The 27265-nt window shown below is 45.0% G+C and overlaps 1 protein-coding gene across 1 annotated transcript in view; it reads left to right on the forward strand.

Annotated features, from left to right (window-relative positions):
* Positions 1 to 736: 736 nt before the first annotated feature.
* LOC119183549 (cholecystokinin receptor type A) overlaps positions 737 to 27265 on the forward strand; it is a 132956-nt gene continuing 106427 nt past the window's right edge. Inside the window, 1 exon segment of the mRNA XM_075881901.1 lies at positions 737 to 1368. Within this exon segment, the coding sequence (XP_075738016.1) occupies positions 903 to 1368 (466 nt within the window). The 5' untranslated portion in view covers positions 737 to 902.

Raw genomic sequence — 27265 nt, forward strand, 5'->3', positions numbered from 1 at the left:
CTTGGATTTCACTCTATTTTAGGACAACCACAAAAGAACCGGTGTCAAATATTTCTTGGTTATCACTATCCAGACGTGCGTGCTCATCGCAGATATGTGTGTGCCTATCACTTGTAATCCTTGTTTCTCGATTCCTCTCCTGTTTTTCTCCTTCAATCCGTGTAGGGGAGGAAGCCAGGTACAACCTGGTTAACCTCTCTGTCTTTTCTTTGCCTTCCTTTCTCTTGCATTGGCTGTAAGTCGTGTTTTTATACTTCAAATTATGAAAGGACGCAAGCACATGTTTGTGCGAATGCCTGCATGATTACTTGAGTTTCTGCGGGCGCGCGCTCCAGCGGATATGTGGCATTGCGATTATAAATAACGTATCAACGTAATATGTAACATCTCCACTGGTATTGTAGTCTATATATTTTAACTAGAGCACAAGTTCACATCTTTGTATACATCTAAGAGAGCGTAAGGGGCTATAAAAGCTGAGTAAATGCCGAAGCCACACTTAGTATTAAGTTTTTTGTATTTGTTTCTTTGATGCTCTTTTGCAGGATAATTCCAAGCCAGAACAAGACAGCCAAAGTATGGAACCTCTTCAAGACGAAGGAATACTAGGAGCGCCCAAATTATAGTGTTAATGACACCGCCTGTTCTTTGTGAGAACTTGAAGCCCAGCTGCATTCATTTGATAAGTTTCTAGACGAGCGAAAAAAACAGTGAAGGATAACACAGCCACTGGGAATCCTGTGTGAGAACACGCATATGTGTGGACATGCCACCAAGACACAAGGAAATACCTCACCTTGAGAATGGCACTTAAGCTCGTGACTTCGCAAGTGATTTAACAAAAGCGAGACTGCAAGTACTTAGCTTCACATTGTGCACAACACTTGTTTAGTACAGTCACCATGGTTAATAGACTAATCAGCAGCCTCCCCTTGCTGAACCTGCAGTGGCCCTTGTTCAACAAAACAACCTCTTCACCGTTCACAGAACCATTTGCTATACCCACAATCACGCTTCCAGATGACACCGTCTTCACCGAGTTCCCCCAAGGCAGCGTTCAGAATTTCTCTACGCCACAGTCGGAGCCTTCGGGGACAGTGGACGGCCTGCCGGATGCGACGGATCTGATTGTGCGCGTCGGACTGTACGCGGTCATATTTGTGTTCGCCGTGGTGGGCAACGTGCTGGTGCTGGTCACTCTGGTGCAGAACAAACGCATGCGCACGGTGACCAACGTTTTCCTCGTGAACTTGGCCGTAAGTGACCTGCTCTTGGGCGTCCTCTGCATGCCCTTCACCCTGATAGGAAGTCTTCTGAGGAACTTCGTGTTCGGGGAGCTCATGTGCAAGTTCATTCCTTACTTGCAAGGTAAGAAATTGGCACGAAACGTCTGTTTTAGACTTGCCCATGGTGTTTACGGAAAATTTGTGATGGAAGTCATGGTATTTACTTGCTTTGCACAACAAACACAACAAGAAATTGTTCGTTTATACCCCAACAATACGTAACAAGCTTCCATTCTTCGGGGCGATATTTCTTCACTTCCCATAAAATCTTTTGTTATTTATTTATTTATTTATTTATTTATTTATTTATTTATTTATTTACAATACTGCTGACTCCAGTTAAAGGGTCGTAGCAGGGTGGAAAGAAACGTGTGCTACATTTCACAATAAAACAGACAAAACGAACGCATAACATAAGCCAATTCACTGTGGCGCGTGAATAAGATCTTGCGAAGGGCACAAAAAAGAAAAGAAGAAACCGATACACGCATTGCGACAACACACACTGCAAAAAGAAGAGTACACATTATTGTCCGGCGAGTGCAATATAAACCGAGAACCAGAACACGTATCAAGTGATCAACAAGACAGAAAAGTTTAAAAGTCAAGTAGGCTTTCAAATTTGTTAATATCAGTTTGCTCGACAGCATGACTTTCAAGGCTATTCCATTCATTCACTGTTCTTGGAAAAAAAGAATACTTAAAGACATTGATTCTCGGCAGGAAGGGGGTTAAGTTCAGCGAGTGACGGTGGAGGAATGAATGACCTGAAGAAAAATACGTAAAGTATTGATGAGTATCGCTTTTGAGAAGGCTCTTCACAATTTTAAAAAGAAAGCGTAAGCGGCATAATTTATTTCTGTCTGCAATGTTCAATAAAGCAGCCTTGACTGTCAGTTCCGAAACTGATGCGCGGCCATAGCAATTAAAGATAAAACGGACTGCTTTATTTTGTACACGATTTAATTTAGATAAGTTAGCTGCCGTGAAAGGGTCCCAAATTACATTTCCATAATCGAGAATTGGTAACACGATGCTTTTATAGGCTAGTAATTTTACGCTTGTTGAAGCATTTCTGAGAGACCTTTTCAAGTAGTGAAGTTTATACATTGATTGATTTGCAACGTTTGTAATGTGTTTATCCCAATGCAAGTTGTTACATATATGTAAACCAAGGTATTTATACTCAGTTACTCGCGTTATAACGTTGTTCTCGACGGTGTAATTGAAAATAAGGGGTTGCCTCTTGTTTGTGATTGACATAACAGCACTTTTTCTATAATTAACAGACATCTGCCATGTGTTGCACCACTGAATAACATCGTTCAGCTTCAAATTAAGGTTAATCTGGTCATCCAAAGAGTCTACAGCAGAATAAATCAGACAATCATCAGCGTACAACCTAATTTTTATGTCATGCTCGCCAACAATGTCGTTGACATAAAGAAGAAATAACAACGGACCCAGAACCGAACCCTGGGGTACACCCGAAGTGACAGGTACTATTTTAGAAGGAGTGTCGCTGAAGATGACATATTGGTAACGAGAAGTAAGGTATAATTTAATACAACTGCAAAGTTTATCATTTTTAAGAATGGCACGTAGTTTGATCATTAGTTTTACATGAGATATCTTGTCGAACGCTTTCGCAAAATCTATAAATATCACATTTGTTTGCTTACGGTCATTGATAGTCACGGCGAAGTCATGTACGGTTTCGACAAGTTGGGTCACAGTGGAAAAGCCGCGCCTAAAACCATGTTGCGCAGAAGAGAGAATCGAATGCGTTGTTAAAAAAGTAGATATGTGCTTATGAATGATATGCTCTAATAATTTACAACAAGTGCTGGTTAAAGCTATAGGGCGGTAATTCGTAACTGACTGTTTATCCCCTTGTTTAAATAGGGGTTTAATTTTGGACACTTTCCAATCTTCCGGCAGGACGCCAGTTGAAAAGACAAAGTAAAAATAATAACAAGAAATTTGGCGCACCACTCCGCGTATCTTTTTAGAAATGCATTGGGTATATCATCAGGTCCTGGAGATTTTTTTTCATCTAAGTTGTGGCAGTGTGCGCGTAGTGGCTGTCCTCCTCTACCTACTGCTTGTTTTTTTTATTTGCGATGGACACAGATTGTGCCACTAGTAATTATAAGTGATTCTAAAAACAAGCAGTTCCCGAAGACCAAAACTCATTATATTGTTTAGTTTCGCAATTGTTTCAACTCAGTGCCAAAACTCTAAAAAAGTACGGACCATTTCACCGACGAGAACCCTGATGGGACGCGAAGAAGCAGCGCTGCGCACGGCGTTGACCGACTTGATGGACACTGGATGTAGCGTTTACTCGAGTAAACGTTTGTTCGAAACGGAAAGACACGGGAGACGGGTTGAATTTCGTGTAAGCTTCACCGCAGATAAACTAGCCGAGAGAGTGTTTCCACTCGACGTGCGTTCAAGCGTTGTGGGCGGTGGAGAGGGTGAAGCGAGAGATAAGTGTGTTCTGAGCGGGCGGTGTTTATTTCGCCATTGTTGATTTTCGCAAAATCACATCAAAGGACGTCCTTGACGCGCTTTTGCCGAAATAAACAGTTGAAAGTTTGCGCACCACCCAAACTGTCTTCTTGTTTTATCACTCCTTTGTACTTTTTGCTCTGCGCAAATATATTACAGTGCAGTACCAGCTAGGCCAAATTGAAGATTTTCTACAAGTACACTTACACGGCACCAACTAAGACAAAAGTCATCGTAATTTTAGCAATGTAACGAAGCAACCAATCCGCAACAAATCATGGCTGATCCTTTCGTAAAGCGTTGGAAACCTTAAACGACCCACTCATTTCGCGATTTGCATTGCGTGGCACCTGGTTGTCATTCTTCTCTTTTGAAACGATCTATTATACATGTTTTCGATTCCTTCCCGACATGAAGCCTGCCGAAGTTCTGTTTACAAATAACTTCCAAGCTCTGCCGTAGACATGTAATCAATAAACAATAAAAAATGTAATTCTAATGTGACAAATATAGTCCTGCATAGTTCACAACACTTGCTAGAGTTGACTTTACGCATTACTGAAAAAAAGAGGGCTCCGAGGTAAAATGCTGGGCTGCCACGCAGAGAGCCAGTGTTCGAATTGCGTACTTTCCGTAATATTTTTTTTACTCTTCGTTCTTATTTTGTGTGATAGTAATTACGGAGAAAGGTGGTGGTGGCGGAGGTAGACAACTGTACCGCACCGAAAACGGACATTGTTGCAATCACATAATAGCTTTCGCTGTAAAAATAAACGGTGGGGAAAAGGGGGAGGTGACCCCTACTACCCCCTCCCCATTCCTATAGGCCTGGTGATGATTAGCACTGTTATGCCAAACTTGCTAGAAGTATCACACATCTCACTGCAAGGTACCCAGCAACGAAGCCTGCGTGGCCACCGATTCGATTTTCCTTGAATGCGTGGGTTTAAAGCAGATAAGGTCCTGAAAATGGCCTTTCAGTCGTATTGCGAAAAGTAATGCAGTAAGAACGCGTTATTCTGGCTTCCCAATCTTTTAACCTCTATTGAATTTTGCACAATATGTGAAGCGTTTCCATGACAATCGAAAACAAGTGGCCCAACGTGTAATGTAAAAGACTTTCTTTCGATCTTTTTTCACTTTTTACAAGTCCCAGCAGAAGTAATTCCGCTGCTACACTTCGTCGAATGATTACAGGATTGAACACTCGAGCGATTTTCAGCTTATTCTCTCCGAAAAGCAGGATTTTGAGTGAAATCACCTTCTCTGTTCCTGAAAGCAGATGTGCGATGACGATTGCCTGTTTTCTTTACTGTTCATCGTCTAGTTTTGCAGAAAAACATGCTTTCAGTTTTTCAAGCTTGAGAAACGGCAGTAGCGGCAGTCGGTGAGGTAGGCGTTTTAAGGTATTTCACCAATGTCAAATGGCCCCTCCCCAGGTCTGACACTTTTGAGATGACAAGCGCAATGCGTACATGGGGTGTTCACGATCACGCGTGCCAAACGTTTACAGTGCTACGCGACGTGGAAATCGGTCAAATTTCAGGATGAACACTGCTCCCCCTTTCTTTCGCGTGCATGCACCTAGAGAATGAGAACATGACGTGCACATATGAATTGCCCTACGTACACGGCAGTGCAGTGACGTTGGTCTTCTACGTAGACGACTATGCTCTGACGTTGCCAACAGTGGCACGTGACATGGTGAAAATTATTTAACATGACATGCGTAGTTTATGTAGTATGTTGCTTGAAGAGAATAATAAAACTTGAGATAAATAATGAGACGCCTTAAGGGAATGTGCACGTCTTTTTTCCATTCTTTCCTGTGAATTACGACAAGATGCGGGCTAATGTTACGCCGTTTCGCATGCGTTCATGTCCCCGCGGTTAGCGCATCAAGCAGACGCCTGTCCTGGAAAAGAAATTATTTAATGGTCCTGAGAGTTCAAGCACTCATTATGCTCATCTATTCTACCGCGTCTAAGCCAGCGCCTAAGTGACTATAATGCAGGGAGAGGAGTGGAAAGTGACTCTAATGCTGGGTGAAGAGAGGAAAGTGACTACAATACTGGGCGAGGAGGGGCCAATGACTATAACGCTGGGGGAAGAGTGCAAAGTGACAATAATGCAGGGGAAGGAGGGTAAAGTGACTATAAATCTGTGGGAGGAGCGAAAATTGAATATAATGCTGAAGGAAAATTATAAAGTGACGGTAATGCTGGGGGAGGAGTGGAAAATGACTATAATGCTGGTGGAGAAGGCGAAAGTCACTAAAATGCAGAGAGGGGGGAATGACTGTAATGATAAGGGTGGAGTGTAAAGTGACCATAATGCTGGGTAGGAGCGGAAAGTGACTATAATGCTGGGCGAGGCGGAGCAAGAGAATATAATGTTGGAAGAGGGGGGTGTGTGTGGCTATACTGCTAGGAGAGGAGGGAAAGTGACTATGGTGCTAAGGGAGGAGGGACAAGTGACTATGTTGCTGGGGGATTGGGGGAAATTGACTATAAATTTGGGAGAAGAGCACGAATTGACTATAATGCTGGGGGAGGAGGGGTAAGTGACTATAATGCTGGGAGAGGAAGGAAACGTGACTTTGATGCTGGGGGAGTAGGGCAAAGTGAATATAATGCTGGGAGAGGAAGAGAAAGTGACTACGATGCTCAGTGAGGAGGGGCAAGTAACTATAATGCTGGCGGAGAAATAGAAGGTGACTAAAATGGTAGCGGAGGAGGGGACAGTGACTATAATGCTGGGGGAAGAGTGGCGAGTTGCCCATTACGTCAAGTGAATTAGGAGCCACTTATACGTGATTAGGCCTAAACAAAGACACAGTACGTCACCCATCTTTAGGAGCGTACGGTGCGGTATTTGGAAGGGGAAGACGAAGTTGTCTGGTGCGGCTCGAGGACTCAAACTTTACCTCTAATTTCAGACTAATTCTCATCCTGTCAACACTGTCAACCTTTTTTCAACTGTAACGATATCAGCAGATATTGATTGGTTGGTTGTTGATTGATTGATTGAATAATTGATTGATTAGTTGATTGATTGATTGATTGTGTGATTGAGTGATACAATAAAGGTATTAAACCTAACTTACACCCATCAAATTTTCAGCCCCTGCAGCTCAGACATTGAATCCCCTAAAACCCAGCTCTGCCACTGTATCACAGAGACAGAAAAGCAAGGAAAGGCAGGGAGGCTAACCAGGTGCGCATCTGGCTTGCTATCGTACACTGGGGGAAGATGGAGGGGGGACAAGTGTAAGGATTACAACGCCACTGGGGAGCGGGCACGTACTATATCGGCTAGACTGCGAGGCAGAGCAAGACGAAGGATAATAGAACGGCTGGTCCACAGCAAGGGTGCTGTCTCTGTGTCGCTTCGTTTACACAAGTGATAAAGAAGTAAATAGAGGCACCATCACAGTGGAAGAGCCGCCCGCGGGACTAAACATATCTCCGAGTTCTTCTCGTCTCTTCGTAGGTGGACAGTAAGCCGAATCACGATTGCCATACACGTTCTTAGACACTGCAGGAACGAAGGGCGTAAGTGTATTAATCAGACGATGACCAAATAGTACTCCTCAATCCTTCAAGAACGTCCCTAAAGAATACATTCTTATTATCCAGACAGAGATCCCGTCAATCGACCTGCTTTTCCGGGCTACGATCGTGCTTCTGTGGTGCTTCGGTAAGAGTACACGCTCGCTAAGTCCGTCGATACCTTTTTTCCGTCAATGTCTATACGACTGTGCTCAAACTTTTACAAGGAATGATTTGTCTTTCCTTCTCCCTGGCATGTTTCCGTGGCGATTCTTATCCAAATGATGAGCTGCACAGCTTGTGTCCTGCGTCTTGCCCTATCGGGAAGGCCCTTGACATATCGGGAAAACAAGAGCAACTGAAGCTTGACGTTCCTTTGTTTGTTTCTTTCTTTCTTTCTTTCTTTCTTTTCCTTTCTTTTCTTCTCCTTTTCACATCTTTTTTTTTTACCTTTGTCACGTTGGGATCACTACGCCACTAACGCAAAAACAGGCCGCAATTAACACGCATAGATGTAAATGCTTAAAGGGAGTAAAGCAAATTAAGAAAGTCTAGAGCAATTGAATAGTTGACTAATCGTTTTTTGCGCCATGTATATTATAGGTATATACCAGTCTTGGGCAGTAACTAGTTACTAGTAACGCTTTACCGGTAACTAGTTACCTTTTTCAGTAACTTGTAGCTGTAACTAGTTACTTTTAATTTAGAGTAACTTGTAACTGTAACACTGTTACTTTTTTACTGAGTTACTGTAACAAAAAATACAGTGACAGTTACTTCTGTTTTTGTGAAAAATCAACCACCAGCCACACTCGTTAAAGGCCGACGTTACACGCTTTTCACTTTTTCGAAATTTTTTCGAAATTTTTTATTTACAACATCCTCTCCACCTTTCGCCTTACCACGCCTCCCATCGCAGTTTAAGAGAACAGGTCACTAAGAGTAACATCTTCCCCGCAGAAGACCGAGTTCGGAGTTTACTTGTATACTACATGTCTAAAGGTAAACACATTTGCCAGAGACCTGTCTGGCTGGTTTGAAGAGAAGTGTGTCTGGAGGGTATGTTTATTCGTAAACCTACATGTCGTAAATCAATATAGTTGCCACTGAACACCTTGCCAAGTTCACGTGCCCCCCCCCCCCTCCCGGATTTACTTTTTAGGGGGGGGGGATATATATATATTCTATTTGTCACTTGAGCTTCTTATCCCTTTTCTTGGTACGCCGGTGGAGCATTCCTCCGTCTGAGGCTCCCAGCAAGTCGCGTTTTACAGGTGGCTAGGAAACAGCAGCATGCATGAAACTGCTGAAAGCCTGAAGCATTTTAAACAGGTTTGTAACCGATTGTGAAAGCTATAGTTCGAGATAACACAACAATTATTAACAATGTGATTGACGTTTCGCCTCCTATGCAGGCGGTATCCTCAGTAAACGCTGGCAAAAAAAAAATAAAAAAATAAGCGGAGGTTGATCAGTTCATTAGTCACACATGTCCTTGCAAACGTTCGGTAGGGAGCTACGGGTTGCTGTTGCAAGCCAGTGCGTCGTAGCAATTGAACCACGTTTCCAGAAGCCTCTATCCTGCCCCCCCACCCACACCCACATTGTTTAGGTCAAAACTATGGCCCTGTGCAGCATCGTTCTAGGGTTTCACCACATCAAACTTTGACTACCTGCATGCCTTCCTACATCTTTATTAATTAAAATATATCAATTGTTCCGTAATTATTTTTATACAGTAATGAAAAAGTAACGACGTTACTTTTTTACTGTAACTGAAACTGTAACAAGTTACTTTTAGAAAATCGGTAACTGTAACCGCAACAGAGTTACTTTTTTGGCTTCAGTAACTGTAACTGTAACACTGTTACTTTTTACTGGTAACGTACCTACGACTGGTATATAACGGGCACTTTACGTAATAAGAACCAAGAACTTCAACAAAAAATGGGGAGGGGAGGGTCAGCCATATCTCAATGAATTCAGTCCCATGTGGTTTGTCACTGTGTAGAAACACGTAGGGCAATGTTTATATTGTGCTCTATTGTGCAATTAACGGAGATCAAGTACGCTCAGATTTTAACATTCATATTAGAGTCACGTGCGTTTTTTTTACGTTGTACAGAAAGCATTCCGAAACAACAGAGCCAGTTTTGGGAGGCAACATATATGCATATTTACATGGTAAGAGCCCTTAGTAGGTGTATAAGAATGCTTTTAGCGCCGAAGTCATTATATCAATATGCATGTAGTTGTCTACGATCAGTTCACCAGTCACGCTGCCCCCCCCCCCCCCCCCCCGCTATAGAGGTGCAGCCCCGTCAGATGCGGTGCTTAATTAAAGCAATAGGCACCCGTCTTACGGAAAACACGATGACCTATATATAGCGCACTCGTGATCAAACGTAGTTGGAATGTCCCATAAACGCTAGCGAAGGAGAGGAAGAAGGGCACCTCGCCAATAATAAAATCGGGCAGAACACACAGGCGCTGGCACATAAGGCGCGACGGTCGCGACATCAATGGCAGTCTCGACACGTATACGCTATCAACCTGTCGAGGCGGTGCCTATAATATAGCGGCCGGATTTGTGACCCTACATGATAATAAAATTCACATCATGAGATGTCTTGGTTCGGTGTGCATTCGTATGCTCCAAAACATGGTCGTCAAAACAGCCACTTTCGCGTATAACGTCGTGCGCAGTATGTAGCACCTAGGTGTTCCGTAGTAGGTTACATCCTAAAAATATATTAAACCACAATTCGCAACCAATGCTGGCCCACACAGAAATAATTTGCATACACGCCCAGCCGAATCATCTTTGCTTATTTCCATGACGTCTAGCGCCTGTGGCATATTTCAGGTATACGTGCTTTTTTACACGCAGGTTCCTGTTTATCTCCCTGCTTTTTTGGTACAAAAGCCCGGAAATCTGGAGTTTTCGAATTTCCGCGAATATTCTCATATAAGTGCTCAGTCAAGCGTATTACTATAGGGTTAGGATTGGGATGTTGTAGGGAGCCGAAGGATGTAGCCGTAATACAAGTAGGAACGAAATTCATTTAGTTCTTAAACATGTAACGTTCACATGAACTGCAAAGGTGTACCTAATGGTAGAACATAAACAACCTAGCACGACTCTTTTCAACAAGCGTGGCACGTTCACCACACTTGAGGGGGGGGGGGGGGGGGGGGGGCTTGTATTCATTCTTAGGCTGTAACCGCCTATAGACCCCTTTCATAATTCGCAAGTGCCTTGCTCGGCACTGCATGTTTGCCCTAGTAATGGCAGCGCCTGTCCTATTTCGAACGAAGACCAGGTCCTAGTTACACACGCTGGGGCTCGTCCATTATGCGCAGTAATGTCGAGATAGCTAAACCTACATTTTCCAAGTCTTAGTGCAAATAAACTGCGCTTCAACACTCTGCAAAAAGTGACTATCCGCCATTAGTACGGAAAACTGCATAGCAGGAAAGCTAGTTTTACAATTATGAAAAGGGTCTATTAGGATGATTCATTCTTCCGGCTAACCGTGTGCCCGTTCGTGTAAGCAAATGAGTCATGTTCCAAGTATATAGATACAAGTAATCCACAATCGTCATATATGGCAGTATGGTATTACTTTAGAAAGAAATTCGCATAGTATAATAGTCCATGGGGCAAGTAGCTATGCCTAAAATAACGCCTTTCAGCGAGCGCTGGCTAATTTATGGTTGATGGGGGTTACTTATAGGCAAATGCATGTCGAATGTCTTTGGATAAAGTTACATAAACTATATCTATAGCTTATGTTGTCAGCTTTGAGTAATCACCTTCATAACGTACTTCATGCATACTCGTTGCCGCTCTCGCTACTGGCGCAGTAACAGTGTTTGCCCACGGAAGGAAGGAACAGGAAATAAAGAAAATGCAGGGATGTTGAGCAGTCTATAGGAGGACTGGTATGCTACAAACTTCTCACAAGCAGTAGGTATAGTATCACAGGCATGTTTTGTGGTATTGGCTGCACCCCGAGGAGTTTAGATACCTCTTGAAACGTGAAAGCCGGGCGTCGGAATTATCGTCCCACGGCGTCGGCGTCAACATCGGTCATGCCAAAAGATCATCATCATCACGTGATGACGTCACGATATGCTGTCATCATAAAGTCACAGATGGCCATATTTTTTAGAGTCATAAGGACGTGATCATGAAGTTCGTACGACGTCACCCCATTCTATTGTTGTTTGATCCAATGGGCACCGGTCACGAAGGCAGGGCAGCACCAGATGAGGTGCGGCAAGCTTGGAATGTATCCGATCCCGGAAGCAATACAAAATCATGTTCGGTGCAGAAAGATATCAAAGTGGTGCAGGCGAGGATCAGTACATTGATTTCGATAAAAAAAAATGGCATCATATCCACGAAGTGAATGATGGACAGTGGGGCGAAGCATTCGTCCGTCCATTCGTTCTTGCTTCCGTCCGTCCATGCGTCCGTCTGTGAGACCGTCCTTGCGTCCATCCGCCCGTCCGTGCGTGCGTTTGTTCGTGCGTACGTCCCTGCGTTCGTCCATGCATCCGCCCTTGCATCCGTTCATGCGTCCATCCATGCATCTGTCTGTGTGTCCGTTCGTCCATCTATTCAACACTCCAAGTACCACCATCTCGCATCTTTTCATCACATATTCCTCTTATAGAAGCACCGCCATCCAGCGGACATTCCAAGGACTAAACGAGAGGTGGCACACACACACTTTCTTACGGCTTGTGCTTCGGGTCTACTTCCCACCTTTAACCATCTCGAGTTCATTCATGGTATATACTAGTTCACTGTATTCATGGCACTGCGGCCCAACGCTCGCTAAATCTTTCTAAAACCAAAAAAGGTTACGCCCAGCGAGTACAACGTAGCAACATTTTCCTGTCAGATAGTGCTCAATGTACATGCCAATGGCTGCTAATGGGAAATGAGAGACAGGAGAATTCGGCTTTTACTTTCTTACGGCTTGCGCTTCGTATCTACTTCCCACCTTTAACCAACTCGAGTTCATTCATGGTTTATATTAGTTCATTGTATTCATGGCACTGTGGCTAAACGCTCGCTAAACCTTTAAAAAGCTAAGGAGGTCACACCCAGCGAGTATAGGGTAGCAACCATTTCTTGTCAGATAGTGCTCAATGTACATGCCAATGGCTGCTAACGAAGATTGCAGCGTGCGCGTTGACTAGAAGCCGAATGCTCCTGTCTTTCATTCCCCATTAGCAGCCATTGGCATGTACATTGAGCGCTATTTTTTATTGTTCAACCACGCACAGAAGAAATCTCTCACCGGCACCACCTTGGAGGTTAAAATGTTATACTTGTTACATACAACAACAGTTACGAGGGACGAACGGGTGCCGCTATAGGGAGCTTCACCCATAAAAAACAGCTTTTGTTGTCTAGTCATTTTAGGCGACTTCATACGGGACCGTTTTAGAGCGCAAGTCTTAGGAGCCTGTTTCTGCGTTGGGCGGCGTCACCGTTGTTGGCTGACGTCAACGACGTAACCGGTAGAGCGAACGAAGAAGAAAGAGAGCGAACGCGGAGTCGGTCCATATCACTGAGCCGATGGTATCTAACCTCGCTTCCGTCCTCCGTGACGTGAGCTAGCCCCTCGGTCAGAGCACGTGGGTATGCGAGGCTGGCACATGCGCTGCGGCTTGCTTCCCTTGTCGGAAGGGGGCTTTCGGCATTCAACGGCGTCTGCAATGGACACAGTGGTGTGCGCAGCACTCGAGCACTGACAGGTCCTGTGGCAATATGAAATGAACGTTTCAATGCTAACACTGCGGAGAGCCAAAACTTCGAATGCAGTCGGCGGTTCCTCAACGTTAAGCGGTGCTCAGAATTCGCATGTCTGTATGGTGAAAGTCGCTGAATTTCTGCGAGCAGATTAGCTGATAATATAAAGTTTGCGCACAATACGTAAGTATTCAGCGAACGTATAAACTTTAAAGAAAAAAAAATGCTTGGTACTCACTCCGCCATCAGAAGAGGCGCCAACGCATCCAAGGCATCATGAGACGTGTCTGAAAAAGTAAAAATATTACACGCTAGGCTCTTTTTTAACGGCAGAATAAATAACACAAAGCATGATATTGCTCCCTTGAGTGTACTCTCACGTGTCGGGAAAGAGATTGAAAAACATTACGTAACCAGACAATAAATAAATGCGCACAGAAACGTAAGGCTCAGGCTAGAAAATACCACAAAAAGAAAAGACTGCCAACAATGTGGGTAGCATTAAAAACCCAGTGAACCCAAAGATTTCTCGAGGCTCTTGCAAAGCGATACAGGAAAGTATATTGAACAAGAAAATGTTCCCCGTGCTTTTCGATTCTATTTACGAGCTCCCATACCGCTGAGTGAAAAAAAATAGAGCGTGCCATTGTTCACCACTTCAGCACGCTTGTGACTGCCTTTTTATCAAAGGCATTTCATAGGCTTTTATATCCCTTCTAGCAAGCATTCTGAAACGCCCTTGGCACTTCTGGTTCTACTTCACGCATATGCCGCTTTGTTTAGCTTCTTACCGACAAAAGACTTCATGCTGTCACAACACGACTTATCCAGGCTGTTGGGACAACATGGCTCGCTCCGGCTGGCACATGCTCTGTTAGCTTTTTTGACCGGTTTTGTAGTCGAGCAGACGATTATCGGAAATGTGTATGGCCGAACCTCCTTGACGATGCAACGATGCGAAAACAAATGAGTTTTTTTCACATCGTGTCTTGGACATCTTTGACGTCACCACAATCTTTTTCGCCTTCCTAAGTGTCCCTCATGTTACAACTATGCATAAATATTCCACTAAATATATCAAAATAAAAAAGCATAACAGAGTGTTTTTAAGTTATTATTAAGATATCCAAAGAAACGCACGACAGAGTGTTTTTACGTTAGGAGCCCCTGCTTAGTGGTAGCCTCCTTTATGGTGGAGCGCGAGCAGGAAAGAGTTACCGAGGTGGCCTGTACCACAGACGATCTAAAATGCATAGTTGCGAGGCGGCGTAAACGCGTTTCATAGCTGAAACGTAGGACGAGTTTCATTATATAATCATGTCATTGTTTTGTTGCAGGAAAACCTTGTCAGAGTGGTTTTCGTTCTTGCGTGTAGATCCGATATAGACCACTGTCGTAAGTGAGAGGCGGTGGCCCACTCTATTTACTTTTCTTAAATAATTTAGGTGCTAGTGCCCCCTCACACCCCTCTCCCCATTTGGTGCATACGCCCAACTACGCGCATGTTCAGTGAAAGCTGACAAGAATCCCACTTGCTATTTCACTATTTGAACATCGCGCTTCCTTCGCAAGCGCGGCCTGTGCAGCGAGCGAATCGACATTTGTGCGCTCTATATCCTAAACGCAATCTTGCTGGTGAAAGCACATGGCTTACAAACCACTCTATCAAAAGAAAAGCATGAACGGGTGACTACACTCCTAGGGCAATACACGCGTTGAGAGCGAATACATTGCAACGAGTGGGGAGCCCTTCGCGCCAACTCGCTCGTAATGCAAAGAACACGTTGATATTTGCCCAGATTGGCGTACCACTAGCGGTATATTGAGTGTACGAGTATCCCTCCGCTATTATGTGGAAGGGCGGGCGCGTCTGTGGCCGAGCGGCTGACGCCGCGTGCTGTGGAGCGAGCGAGAGGTCAACCGTTTGACTCCGCGCATCGAAAAATCCATTTTCTCGAGTGTTCTTTGTGGCTCAACGTTTGTCTTATGTTTGTCGTAGAAAGTCTGTGTATGTTTTACCTTAAAAAATTATCTAGGAGAGCAACCCACTCCTTAAAAAGTTTGTTTCGGCAGCCCAGACTATAGGGTACGCCACGCGAAGGCCTAATTAGGTTTACTCTTTAGTAGCTTGTCTAGAGTCCTCTATATATACTACGTTCTTCTCTACTTTTTTGATGTGTTCCTTTTGTCACTAATTGAAGCCGTTTCGTAAACGGTCTTTTGCAGGAGTCTACCCGCGCACGTTTGCTGAGGCATTGATTCCAAAAGAAACGCGCTCATGTTAAACGAGGGGATAAACCACCGAGCACTCCCTCCAGTTCACGTGCCCAGCATCACGTCAAACGCAATTCGCGTTTCTCGGGCCCCGCATTGTCGGTACTGACGTTGCGTGTTGCGTTAAGGTCACATTATCCATCTCAAATGATCCAAGCATATAATACAGAAAGACGCATCGCCTGTGTACCGCCTAGTGTTGCGTCAGAAAACAAATATTCACAAAGGTAAGAAGAAAAACAGCAGCATGTGAGCGTCTCCACGCTTCAACGCGCAAGGCGGACATGCCTTGAAGGGAGTTGAAGAACTGCGCGCAAATAGTTTGATTTTTTCGCTAATGAACTTTTAATTCTTGGCAGAACTCATCTCTGAAGCCTTGAGGGAAAGTAGGGTAGTTGTCTCGTTTTTTTCTACTGCATCTTTTTTTTTCACTCTCTTTTCTTACTGCGCGATTATTTAGCGCTGTTTTTACAGCTGGTATCGCTCATAATATTCTCCTAGAGATATTTGAGCTTATAGATGAATAAATTAGCATCACTTATTTAAAAAAAGGCGCACGAGCTTTAAATCGAAGCGTTAATCGAAGCGTTCCTCATGGTATTCACTTTAGTACGGTGAGATCACCTGAAGCCCATTCGCGTTGTCGATCTTATTACAAGAATTTTGACGTTATTAGTTTGTTTTCAGCATTTCCCAGACCCGTATCGCTATAGCTGAGAGGGCTTCCCAAAGATCGGCCGGCAAGGGAAACTCGAGAACTCCCCTAGCCTCCAGGTGTCAAAGGAGCCTTTCTTAGGAATCCTAGTCACTTTGTGGGTGCTTTGCGCGTAGTCCTATACCATCATCTTTTTTCTTACTGTGTGCGGCGAATTGCTTTAGAAAATAATAAAGAAAAAAAGCAAGACAAACGAAATTCTCAAAAAAGATATGTGAAATGATCCGGATGTTGGAAGCAAAAACAGCGAACTGGTACTGAGAAACAAGATAAGCTTTCATGTCCACGCAAGAAAGAAAAGTAAACATAAGGGTCCATTTCCTTTGTTAAAAACAATATTAATGAGAACTAACAGACAATCATGCCAAGGAAAGCATAAGGAATATCACCAAAGGTGATCGCGATGTAAATGTGATGAAAGAAAAGTAGATGAAAAGATGAATTGCCGTAGGCAGGAACCAAGCCTGCGACCTTTGAATAACCAGATCGCAGGATCAAATCCCGAATGAGGCGGCTGCCTTTACGATGGAGGCGAAAATGTTGTCGGCCCGAGTGCTCAGATTATGGTGCACGTTAAAGAGCCCTATAGGTGGTCGAAATTTTCGAAGCCCTCCGAAACGGCGTCTCTCATAATGATATGGTGGTTTTGGGACGTTAAACCCCACATATCAATCAATCATTCAATCAATCAATCAATCAATCAACCTTTGAATAACGCGTTCGATGCCCTACCGATTGAGCTACTATGGCGGTCATCCTCCCATTCACTTTTTATGGAGTGTATATGTTTATTGAACGTGGGAGTGTCAGTTAGCGCCACTTGTTGCCACTGCGGTGAGTGTGGGACACTCATTTTTGCCGGTTGGCGTCACGTAGCAGGTAATGTTATTACGAGCTAGTAGCATGGTCATAAAACGCTGCCGATCGGCAGTCGACGCAAGTCAGAAGACGTGAGCCAAACATTACATCGCAGTACCCAACCTGTAATTCACATGTAATCCTTAAAGGCACGGAGAAATCGTTCCCTTTTTCTTTCTACAATTTGTGTCACGAATATACTCAAGTTACTGCGCCATATACCTAAAGTGCATGGCTTTTGCCTGAGTTGGGCATAGAAGGCTGCGTATTTACGGAGGCTGCCACAAGATGGTGCCTTATGCCCACACTCACGCTGGTTATCACTCTGAAAGTAAGAAGGAAAAATGAAAAGAAAGACTTCAAGGTCATGAGGCACGTTGACAAGAGACCCACCTTGTCCAATGGTCGTCCCCTTCCCTGCGTAACTTTCAAGCGCGCTCGCTGTTACGAAAGCAGAAAGCGCTCAAAGCATGCGGCATGTACCAGCAACTCAGCTTGTACTATATACAGATTCTAAATTTTTTTGCACCAGTGGATCCATTAGGCAATGGGATCTTCAAATGAATCCTTTAAACTATTACTTGGAAATATGTTGCAGGACCCTTTATATACGAAAAAAGTTTGGTATAGCACATTATATACCTCATAGTGCAACAGCTACAGTGCACACTGCAGTGCGGACTGTAAAGCGGACTGCGGCACCTTAGGATTTCCTGAACAGAAAACGGCCGCGGTGGGCGTACATTTGCTATCGGTTGCGGCTGTTTCCGAGCTGTCGTACGAGGCATCTTGATTGATTGATATGTGGGGTTTAACGTCCCAAAACCACCATTTGATTATGAGAGACGCCGTAGTGGAGGACTCCGGAAATTTCGACCACCTGGGGTTCTTTAACGTGCACCCAAATCTGAGCACACGGGCCTACAACATTTCCGCCTCCATCGGAAATGCAGCCGCCGCAGCCGGTATTCGATCCCGCGACATGCGGGTCAGCAGCCGAGTACCTTAGCCACTAGACCACCGCGGCGGGGCCGTACGAGGCATCTTAGGAAGATATATTGTGTCCACAGTTCGTTTAATGTTTTCGTCCCTCGAGTTGCCCTTTCTGTGTCTCTATCATGATTCAACGTCCTTTTGTTGTTCGTAAAGCGCGAAGGTGGAGTATACACAAGTGTATAATTGGTGAACTTGGGCGAGTCGGCGGGCAACACAAGCGTTAGTATGAACGGGCAAGAAGTTGAAGTTTGAATTTATCTGCGTCACCGGAATATGGGTGACCTCGAGCAAAAAGTGAAACTCAATTCACTTGAGGGCCCCCGAGCCACTATACAAAAGGTATACAATAAGTAAGACAATATATGATAACAGCCCCGCCGCGGTGGTCTAGTGGTTATGGTACTCAGCTGCTGATCCACAGGTTGCCGGATGGAATGCCGGCTGCGGTGGCTGTATTTTTGATGGAGGACAAAATGCTTCAAGCCTATGAGCTAAGATTTTTGCGCACGTTAAAGAATCCCAGGTGGTGGAAATTTCCGGAGCCCTCCTCTACGGCGCCTCTCATATTCATGAGGTGGTTTTGGAATGTTAAACCGAAAATATACAATAAAACAGTATACAATAAAATGCATTCTCACTGATCAACATTGCAAGTCAAGCTCTAGTCTTACGCAGGGTATATAAAACGAACAGCTTGATATAACACACGAATATATAAAAATACCAATGGGGGGAAAGTATAGCGGCTTCAAAAAACGAAAAAGACAGCTTTGCAGCAAAGGCAAAGCAATGGACGCAAAAGCAACAAATTAGGAGGTCACGCGCTGAATGGCCGGCAGATCGAAACGTGTCCAGCGTTTCTCACGCACAAGTGACGCACGCAACATACTCACAGGTACAGATGAACGCTAATAAGTGTCTCAGTTGTTACTTTGCTGTGTCTCAAAAGCGCACCCTTTTCACAAACGTAGAATATGCAACGATTGCAGTAACCTTTGTGGCCCGGTAACTACAACAGACACGTTCTAGTGTAAGCCCAACGCCAGCCAAAACGTATAATTGTCCCCACCACGAGAGAAGGGAGCGCGAGCGACCATCGGCCTTCTCCATTCTGAGAGGCAAAGTAGGCGTGAGAGATGAGAACGGACACCACCACACCCTCATCGCGCCGTCTTGCTAATAATGCTAAAAACACGATAGTTCCCCCCCCCCGAGATTCCCATCATCAGCGGTAAATTGTAGATATAAATAGCTTGCCGCTTGAACGTTCGCTGACATTCTCCGCGGTGGCTCAGTGGTTAACGCCTCACATTCATGACCCAGAGGTTCCACGTTCAATTCAGCGTGCCTGAGTCGTTGTCAGAATTTTTTTCTTTTTGCGTTTTCATACACACACACACACACACACACACACACACACATATATATATATATATATATATATATATATATATATATGGTGAGTGACGGCGTCACCGACGCCGGCGGCAAGATCCAGCCGATTGTGTCTATATAGTTGCTATCGCAATAAAAAAAAACTGCCAAGCATTCGCGGAAATGCACAGCAATGACACAGCGAAAGCTGAAAGAGCGGCCTATCAGAGCCTTTGAAAAACACTTTTTAGCTAACTATCACGCACACTTGGAGTTTACCCACTACGTCAGCAATCACTGTACAGTAGGCAGGCGTTCACTATGCTATGCTTCGTCATTCTTCGGAGAAACGTAGAACCTGCTGCACACTTGAAATGAACATTGTGCGATTTTTCGTGATGTGCTTGACGACGATGAAGAATTATGGCAGAAGCTTTTGCAATCACCACAATCCCCCACAGTTAGTATGCGAAGATCGAGCTTTAGTAAGCGGTTCGAGCATTCGACGACTCATTTTAAATGCAAAGCATTTATTAGCGAACTTCGGTGACTTTGAGCGTATCTATCTATCTATCTATCTATCTATCTATCTATCTATCTATCTATCTATCTATCTATCTATCTATCTATCTATCTATCTATCTATCTATCTATCTATCTATCTATCTGTCTATCTATCTATCTATCTATCTATCTATCTAGCCCCTTACGTTTGGGTGCTTTCGTGGTCACCCACTCAACTTGGCGTGAACCAAAATTAGCATGGGAGGGTTAGATGGCTTGACGAATCTAATGCGCTGGTCAAGACATGAATAGTGTGAAAATCCCGTCGCGTACGTCGTCAAACGCTTCCTGCCAGACTGGCACATACCCTTGGGCGGGTATGTGCCGCTAGTATTCAGATATGTGCCACAGGTGATTAACCGTTAATATCTATACAGGAACAACGAGAACATACTAGGGCAATCTTAAACGCGCGAGTGTTCAGAAGTACCTCACATCGGTAGCGTAACCCCCATTGGCACATACCCGAAATAGCGGTCCTTATGATTTTGACCTCCAAGGTGGTTCCGGTGAGAGATTTCTTCTGTGCGTTGTTGAACAATAAAAGATAGTGCTCAATGCACATGTTAATGGCTGCTAAGGGGGAATGAGAGACAGGAACATTCGGCCTTTAGGTAACGCGCACGCTGCGATCCCCATTAGCAGCTGCATGTACATTGAGCACGATCTGACAAGAAAGGGTTGCTACGTTATACTCGCTCGGTGTAACCTCCTTGGTTTTAGAAAGGTTTAGCGAGCGTTGGGCCGCATAGCCATGAATACAGTGAACTAGTATATACCATGAACTCGAGGTGGTTAAAGGTGGGAAGTAAACCCGAAGCGCAAGCCGTAAGAAAGTGTGCATGTGCCACCTCCCGTTTAGTCCTTGAAATGTCCGCTGGATGGCGGTGCTTCTATATGGAGAATATATGATGAAAAGATGCGAGATGGTGGTACTTGGAGTGCTGAATTGATGGAAGAACAGACACACAGACAGATGCATGGATGGACGCATGAACGGACGCAGGCGCGGATGCATGGACGAACGCAGGGACGGACGCACGAACAGACGCACGCACGGACGGGTGGATGGATGCATGGACGGTTACACAGACGTACGCAGGAACGGACGGAAGCAAGAACGAATGGACGGACGAATGCTTCGCCCCACTCCCCATCATTCACTCCGTGGATATGCTGCCATTTTTTGGGGGGGAGGGGGGGGGGGCGAAGCTCCTTATGCCATGAGTCGTGCGTTTGCGATGTATGTAATAGTAGTAGTAGTTGTAGTAAGTATAGTCACCTCCACGGCCGGACTGGAGGAGTGGCACGGGTGCACTCTTTTCAACTGAGAAGGAAACCTGCGCACATTAATCATAATTAAAAAAATAGTTGTTTCTGATGAAATAACTTACAGAGACGAGTATTGGTGACTCAATCTCCAATGACATTTGCTTCGAATTTGATGCCTACTGAAAAAAAAAAACTAGTATCAGAAGGACGTACTTTGAGCACTATCTCACCAGAAAGGCTTGCAACGTTAAACTCGCTGGGCGTAACCTTCTGGGTTTTAGCAAGGTTTAGCGAGGGTTGTTCCGCCGTGCCATGGACATAGTGAACTAGTATATAGCTAAATATACCCACGAACTAGAAGCGGTGATAGGCTGGAAGCAGGCACGAAGCACAGGTCGTAAGAAGGTGCGCGAGTGCCACCTTTCGTGTAGTCCTTGGAATGTTCGCTGGATGGTGGTACTTCTATACGCTGAGTATAAGATGAAGAGATGCGAGATGGCGGTACTTGGAGTGTTCACTAAATGGGCAGACGGATGAACAAACGTATCGACAGCCAGATGCACGGACGGACGCACGGATGGACGGAAGCAAGAACCAACGGACAAACTGACGCTTCGACCCACTCATCATCATGCACTCCGTGCATATGCTGTGATATTTTTCTTATTTCGTGCGATAGGGGTTACGAACACCGGTGATGGCGGCGGTGGTGGTGGACAACTATGGTGTGCGCGCGAATTGTGTTGTGATTTCATGACAGCTTTCGCTGTAAAAAGTTCAACAAATACCATGTGCCCTTGGGAATCGATGTTATGGGAATAGTACAAAAGGACGATGACTGTGGTGATTGTTTATTGTGTGAAACGTTACGAAATAAGACTACAGATATGTGCATACAAATGCACGCACAGACGCACGTTAAACAGCCGCATATGTTTTATATAACCAGTTCTTTACAGTTTCGCAACGATGCGAACAGCAACATGGATGTCAAGGACACCAAATGTGGTAAGCAGATATGACACGCTGGTGCTCGCGAAGATGGTAGCCCTGGACACTGTTACATAAATCAAGCTAAGCAGATAGCGCTTAACTATAATTGACGTTACTTCGACATCATGGCTGTATCTAGGAGTATTTATGTAAAGGATATAAAACCGGATAGCAGCACTGCAACCACAACTTACGTTTCACCATCATTACATAAACTCCCTGCTTCCCCTTTTCTCTTATCTCTCTGTCACCGTTATTACTCTCGAATAATGTATTTTCCGAAGCAGTAACGAAAAATGCTAGGGCTTTGTTCCAGCTGGGGACCTGGAATTTATTCTTCGCATTCATCTGGTCAACGGTGATGACTGTGAAGAGGTCAGCTTTTTTTAGCGCGCACGCATTATATTTTCCATGACTGTTCTGGCCGTCCCTGGGTGGATGTAAACTTTCAATCCCATGAGACACGTACACTTATACCTGTGCCGTAGATACCCCGCGGGTATGTGCCACACGTCTCGCTAGAAATGTTTGACGACGTGCGCGACGGAATTGTGACATTAATCATGTCAAGACCAGCGAGTAACATTTGTCAAACAATATTATCCTCACATAGAAATTTTGGTTTACTCCAAGACAAGGTGGAGGGGGGATCATGAGAGAGAGAGAGAGAGAATTAACTTTATGAAAGGTCCTGAAGGGGACTGGGCACCCCTTACGGGGGCCAGCCTGGTGGCTCCACCCATGTGGGGACTGGGAGTCGGAGCTCGCCAGCCACCTTTTGGGCCTTCTGGACGGCCTGGTGTTGAAGGGCCCTGTCGGGGCTCCTGAGCTGGTTGATCCAGTCGTCCTCGGTGGCAGAGGATCCGAAGCTAGCGTTTAGCACGGGACACTGCCATAGCATGTGACTTAAACCGCACCTTGAATTTTGGCATTCGGGGCATTCTGGCTTTATATATGGTAGGTATTTGCTGCAGACATAGGGGCTGGGGTAACTGTGCGTTTGCAGCAGTCGAAGCGTTAATTGTTGTGCTTTATTTAGATCATCAGAGAGCACACCTTTAGACAGACAGACAGACAGACAGACAGACAGACAGACAGACAGACAGACAGACAGACAGATAGATAGATAGATAGATAGATAGATAGATAGATAGATAGATAGATAGATAGATAGATAGATAGATAGATACATAGATAGATAGATAGATAGATAGATAGATAGATAGATAGATAGATAGATAGATAGATAGATAGATAGATAGATAGATAGATAGATAGATAGATAGATAGATAGATAGATAGATAGATGTTCAAAATGTCTGCAGTATGCAATGAAATGCGTGGCATTTAATACTTTCATGTGTTTTGCGTGCAGCAAGCACTTTTCTACAAGCGCACAAGATATTCCGAGTGCGTCATTTGCCATTTCAACACCAAATATGATTTACGTATTACTAGAAGCCTTCTCTAAACGGTGTTTGAACTCCGCAATGTAACTGCTGATTTTCAGCCATATACGCCCTAACAAAATTTATCCAAATGTTTTATGTTTGCGTTTTTTCCGTCTGCTTCAGAATATATGGCTACCTCAGCAGTCAAAACTCACTCTACGGAAGAGAACTGCAGTTTGCATACGTCTAGAGGAAAAATTGAGAATTCGATTATAGAAATTTTTCAATTTGGTGCACACTGAGATAAAATACAAAATTTATACTACACGCTGCTCCGAATGAAAATCAGCTTTTTATCTCAACTGTAAGCAAACAAATTGTGATTGTATGACAAGCTTTATCATTACGTTGTTTTGTGTAAAGAAAAAATAATTTATAATGTTCTTTGACGGCGATGGGAAACTTCAATGAGGCATCTTCCGCATGGAGAAATGCGAAAAGAAATGTCAACGGGGAACATCAAATTTCATTTCCTCCTTAATATTGTGATAATGAAGCTTGCCTTACAGTAGGAAGTCATTATTTTCTATTGAACTGTAAATCTGATTTTTATTTCAAGCACGACGTGGTGTGAACTGCGTTTCGTTCTTTGCCGAAAAGAATTGTTTTCTTTTTTTTGTAAGAGTCACGAAGTTCACAGTCCTTGAAATATTTTGAGTGCTAACTATATTGTCACATTACTCACGACAAACTTGATATAATGGGCTCGTTGAGTCGACTAGCCAAGCAGCGGCTCAGAGAGATCGTCTTTGTCCTCTTTCACTCTTCGATCTCACACAAGCAAACCATGTGGCAATAGCCCCCCCCCCCCCTTTGAAAGCATCGACTCGATGCTCGTAAATAAAAAAAATGAAGGTATACACACGCAGATGTAGAGAACCAAAAGAAGGAGAGTGCCAGTACTCGTAGCGCAAATGAGGAAGTTTCGTCAACGCTTGCGCCAAGCGCAAAAAGAAAAGGCGTAAAAACACAGGAGAACACAAACAGCAGCAGCAACGCAAAGTCACGGCATGTCGTAGCACGTGAAACCACAAGGGCTACTGTGTGAAGTAGGGCTTCAGCCGAACGACATGCACGGTTTCGGGCCGAAGCTGTCGACGAGAAGACGCTGTGCCCTCCCTCCGGAAATACCTCGTAGGTAACATCTGTGACTCGTCTAAGAACCTTGTACGGTCCAAAATAATGGCTTAGGAGTTTTTCGGATAAGCCTGGTCACCGGACAGGGATCCACACCCACACTCGGTCCCCAGGGTGGTAGGTGACATTTCGATGGCGAAGGTTGTAACGTCGTGCGTCTGCATTTTGTTGGTGACTGGTGTTTATGCGAGCTAGCTGACGAGCTTCTTCGGCGTATTGAGTGTATTGCTCAGCGTCTTGAGCAAGTTCATTGCTTTGGTCGCACGGAAGCATAGCATCGAGCATGGTTCACACGTTGCGTCCGTAAACAAGTCGGAAAGGCGGAAATCGCGATGTTTCTTGCGTTGCCGTATTGTAAGCAAACGTGTTGTATGGAAGAATCTCGTCCCAGGTTTTGTGTTGTACGTCCACGTACATTGACAGCATGTCCGCTATGGTCTTGTTAAGCCTCTCTGTCAGTCCATTGGATTACGGGTGATAAGCCGTCGTTTTTCGGTGACTTGTGCAGCTCAGTTTAAAAATGTCCTCCATCATTCGTGCTGTAAACGACGCCCCTCTGTCCGTAATCACGCATGACGGGGCACCATGCCGTAGGACGATTTGGTGCACGAAGAGCTGCGAGACTTCAGAGGCCGTGCCATGGGGCAACGCTTTTGTTTCAGCATAACGAGTAAGATAATCTGTCGCAACTATAATCCATTTGTTCCCAGAGGACGACAAAGGGAAGGGCCCAAGAAGGTCCATTCCCACGAGGTCAAACGGTGTCCGTGGTGGTGCGATCGGCTGGAGCAGGCCCGCGGGTCTCACAGGCGGAGTCTTGCGGCGCTGGCACTGACGGCAGCCTTTCACATATCGGTGTACACTAGTTGATAGTCGCGGCCAGTAATACTGTTGGTGTACTCTGGCAAGAGTTCGCGAATAGCCCAAATGTCCTGACGTGGGCTCGTCGTGGCAAGCAAGGAGGATCTCATCACCCATGTCGGTAGGAACAACGAGTAGGAAGGCTTTGTCGCTACCACGGGCGTTTTTCTTGTAAAGAATGCCTCTTCTTAGACGAAAAGAGGACAGTTCGCGAGCAATGTGTTAAGGTACCTGAGAGTTGCGGCCTTCCAGGGAATCAATGACTGGGCGTAATCCGTCGTCTGCCCGCTGCTTTGACATAAATTCGGAGTTGCTAACTGCTCCGAGAAAGGCATCTTCATCTTCGGAGCCCCTGACAGCGTTCCCCACAGGTGCTCGAGAAAGCACGTCGGCGTCTTCGTGTTTGCGCCCTGACCTGTACACAATCGTAATATTGAACTCCTGCAAACGCAAACTCCACCGTGCGAGACGGCCGGATGGATCTCTGAGATTTGCCAGCCAGCAGAGCGAGTGGTGGTCAGTCACCACTTTGAAGGGACGACCGTAGAGGTAAGGCCGAAATTTGGTCGTCGCCCACACGACTGCGAGGCATTCTTTTTCTGACGTAGAATAGTTGGTCTCGGCTCGAGAAAGAGTACAACTGGCGTAAGCTATCACATGCTCAACGCCGCCGTGTCGTTGTACAAGGACAGCGCCAAGTCCGACGTTGCTGGCATCTGTATGAATTTCTGTAGCAGCGTCCTCATCAAAATGGGCAAGAACAGGGGCTGTTTGCATTCTCTGTCGTAACTCTGTGAACGTTGTATCTTGTTCTGCGCCCCAAGTAAAGGGCACGTCATCTCGGGTGAGTCGCGTAAGCAGTTCAGCTATCTTCGAGAAGTTGGCGATAAATCGGCGATAATACGCGCACAAGCCGAGGAAACGGCTAACTGCTCTTTTATCTGATGGAACAGGGAAGGCGTCGACAGCAGCAGTTTTGTCTGGATCAGGTCGCACTCCATCCGCACTAATGACATGTCCCAAAAATTTCAGCTCTTCATAGCCGAAATGGCATTTTTGAGGTTTCAGCGTGAGTTCAGCTGTGCGAATGGCTTCCAGAACCTTTCTCAGACGCTTCAGATGTTCTTCGAAGCTCTCCCAAAAGATGACCACATCATCGATGTAGACAAGGCAGCTTTGCCACTTCAAGCCAGCGAGAACTGTGTCCATTATCCTCTGAAAAGTGGCTGGTGCAGAACAGAGGCCGAAGGGAAGAACTCGGAATTCGTAAAGTCCGTCTGGAGTCACAAACGCGATTTTTTCTAGGTCTCGTTCATCCACTTCAATCTGCCAATAGCCACTCTTTAGATCGATGGACGAAAAATACTTCGCGCGTCGTAACCTGTCGAGGGAGTCGTCGACCCGTGGAAGCGGGTAGACGTCCTTTTTTGTGATGCTATTAAGCTTCCTGTAGTCAATACAAAATCTCAGCGTTCCGTCTTTTTTCTTTACTAGAACGACTGGCGAGGACCAAGCGCTGCTGGATGGTTGAATAATCCCGTCATCGAGCATCTCTTTTACTTGTGTCTGAATAGCCTCGCGTTCTTTGGCAGAAACGCGATAAGGCTGCTGCCGGATTGGGCGGACGTCATCGTCGGTAATAATTCGAT

Source organism: Rhipicephalus microplus, chromosome 2 (assembly GCF_043290135.1).
Source record: "Rhipicephalus microplus isolate Deutch F79 chromosome 2, USDA_Rmic, whole genome shotgun sequence".
NCBI classification, from domain to species: Eukaryota; Metazoa; Arthropoda; class Arachnida; order Ixodida; family Ixodidae; genus Rhipicephalus; species Rhipicephalus microplus.